Source organism: Nannospalax galili, unplaced genomic scaffold (assembly GCF_000622305.1).
Source record: "Nannospalax galili isolate Female #2095 unplaced genomic scaffold, S.galili_v1.0 scaffold629, whole genome shotgun sequence".
Classification (NCBI taxonomy): Eukaryota; Metazoa; Chordata; class Mammalia; order Rodentia; family Spalacidae; genus Nannospalax; species Nannospalax galili.
The window spans coordinates 2,398-4,114 of NW_008360323.1; the positions used below are offsets into that span (position 1 = coordinate 2,398).

General features: G+C 46.7%; 1 protein-coding gene across 1 annotated transcript in view; it reads left to right on the top strand.

Annotated features, from left to right (window-relative positions):
• Nucleotides 1–464: 464 nt before the first annotated feature.
• Fsip1 (fibrous sheath interacting protein 1) overlaps nt 465–1,717 on the top strand; it is a 211,742-nt gene continuing 210,489 nt past the window's right edge. The window contains exon 1 of the mRNA XM_029559762.1: nt 465–531. Coding sequence (XP_029415622.1) covers nt 465–531 — 67 coding nt within the window. The remainder of the gene's footprint in view (nt 532–1,717) is intronic.

Consider the following 1,717-nt stretch of genomic DNA (forward strand, 5'->3'; position numbering starts at 1 on the left):
TCTGTGGTTTGTTAGGCCACAGCCATATGCCCACACGGTGTCTCCGGTCTGGGAGTGTCTTTTGGGAGAACGTTCTGGGTTCCAACTCCTGGGGGGTTAGCCCTTATGTGGAGACGCCGGGCGAACCGAAACCAAAAGAATGTACCTTCCTAACACTAAGACAAGCAAACATAAAGAAAGAGAAAGAGAGAGAGACCCTCATGCTTACCTCTCAAGAGGGCAAAGAACACAAAATACAGAGGGGCCAACTTACCGAAAATACACCAAATGGGGGCACTGAACCGTGCCATGAAGAAAAAGGGGACATGGTGGGACTTCTCCAGCACAAGAAAGTGAAACTAAGGCCGATCTCTGGAGTGGTCAATGCACAGCTGGCAGAAAAGTGCAAAGAACACGGTCCAGAAGAGAAAAGCGGCTACCACAATGATGGCTAGAACCCAAGGAAGGTCATTGCCCATGCCAGCATGGGGAGCCCCACGTTGGGTGCCAGATATTGCTGCCGCCCACTTCCAAGCCCCTTGCGGGGTGGGGGTAAGAAGGCACAGAGTCAGTGACACAGATTCCGGGAGTCAGGAAAGTGACAAAGCAGACTCATTTATTGTGGATATTGAGCATGCCTATATACCCCCTCCCGGTGTCCCATTGGTCCCTCAACTGCTCCATGCTGCACTGTCTCTTTCTCAGTGGTCTCTCTCGTCACATGTTCTTGCATCAGCTGTTTCTCCATGGTCAGGCAGATTTCAGGTTGGCTTAAGGGGAAGTAACTGTTGCGTATGCGCCATAGCATGTTTACCAGGCCTGTCAGCTCTTCCTCCTACATTGGTGGACCTCTATTCTCTGTAGTATCGAGAGGTTGAGGTAGACCAGATGCTGGCACTGACTCTGGAGCCATTGATCATATCTGAATTTGCCTCTCAAAGGAGAGTACCCATAGGTGAGAACTCTATAATAATAGGTTGTTTCTGAAAGAGTTATCCTTAATCATTGACTGATTTCAAAGTGCATTTCTTAGGCAGTAATATAAATTTAAGAATGAAGAGTTTAGGAATACATTTGTATAAACTTCTAGGAAGATCATTGGGAAGGGCACTTGTGCTGGATAGCTTTAGTGTCAACTTGACACACCTGGGTTGAGGGAGCCTTAACTGGGGAAGTTCCTCCATTAGGCTGGCCTGTGGCCATGTCTGTGGGGTGTTTTCTTAATTGTTGAGTGATGTGGGAGGGCCCAGCCCACTGTGGGTAGTACCACCCCTGGGCAGGTGGGCCTGTGTTGCATAAGAAAGCAGGCTGAGCAGGGGCCAGGGAAGCAAGCCAGTAAGCAGCATTCCTCTGTGGCCTGTGCTCCAGCTTCTGCCTCTGGGTTCCTGCCCTAAGTTCCTACCTTGGGCTCCCTCAGTGATGAACTGTGACCCAGGAGATGTAAGCCAAATAAACCCTTTCCTCCCCAAGTTGGTATTGGTCAGAGTGCTTTGTCACAGCAATGAAGAAACAAACTAGAACAGGCAGAGAGAACCATTGATAGGAACTGTTGAAACAAGAGGATGATTTTTATAAAATTTAGCAGAAAAAGCTAATCTAATGTTTTTTCCTATTGAAAAACAAAACAAGTTTTAATCCTTTGAAATAAAAATTATAAATGGAAGAACAATAAAACATGGTACCACACTTGAAATTTCAATGTGATAGTGATAGGGAACCCTTGGATTAATATATATAT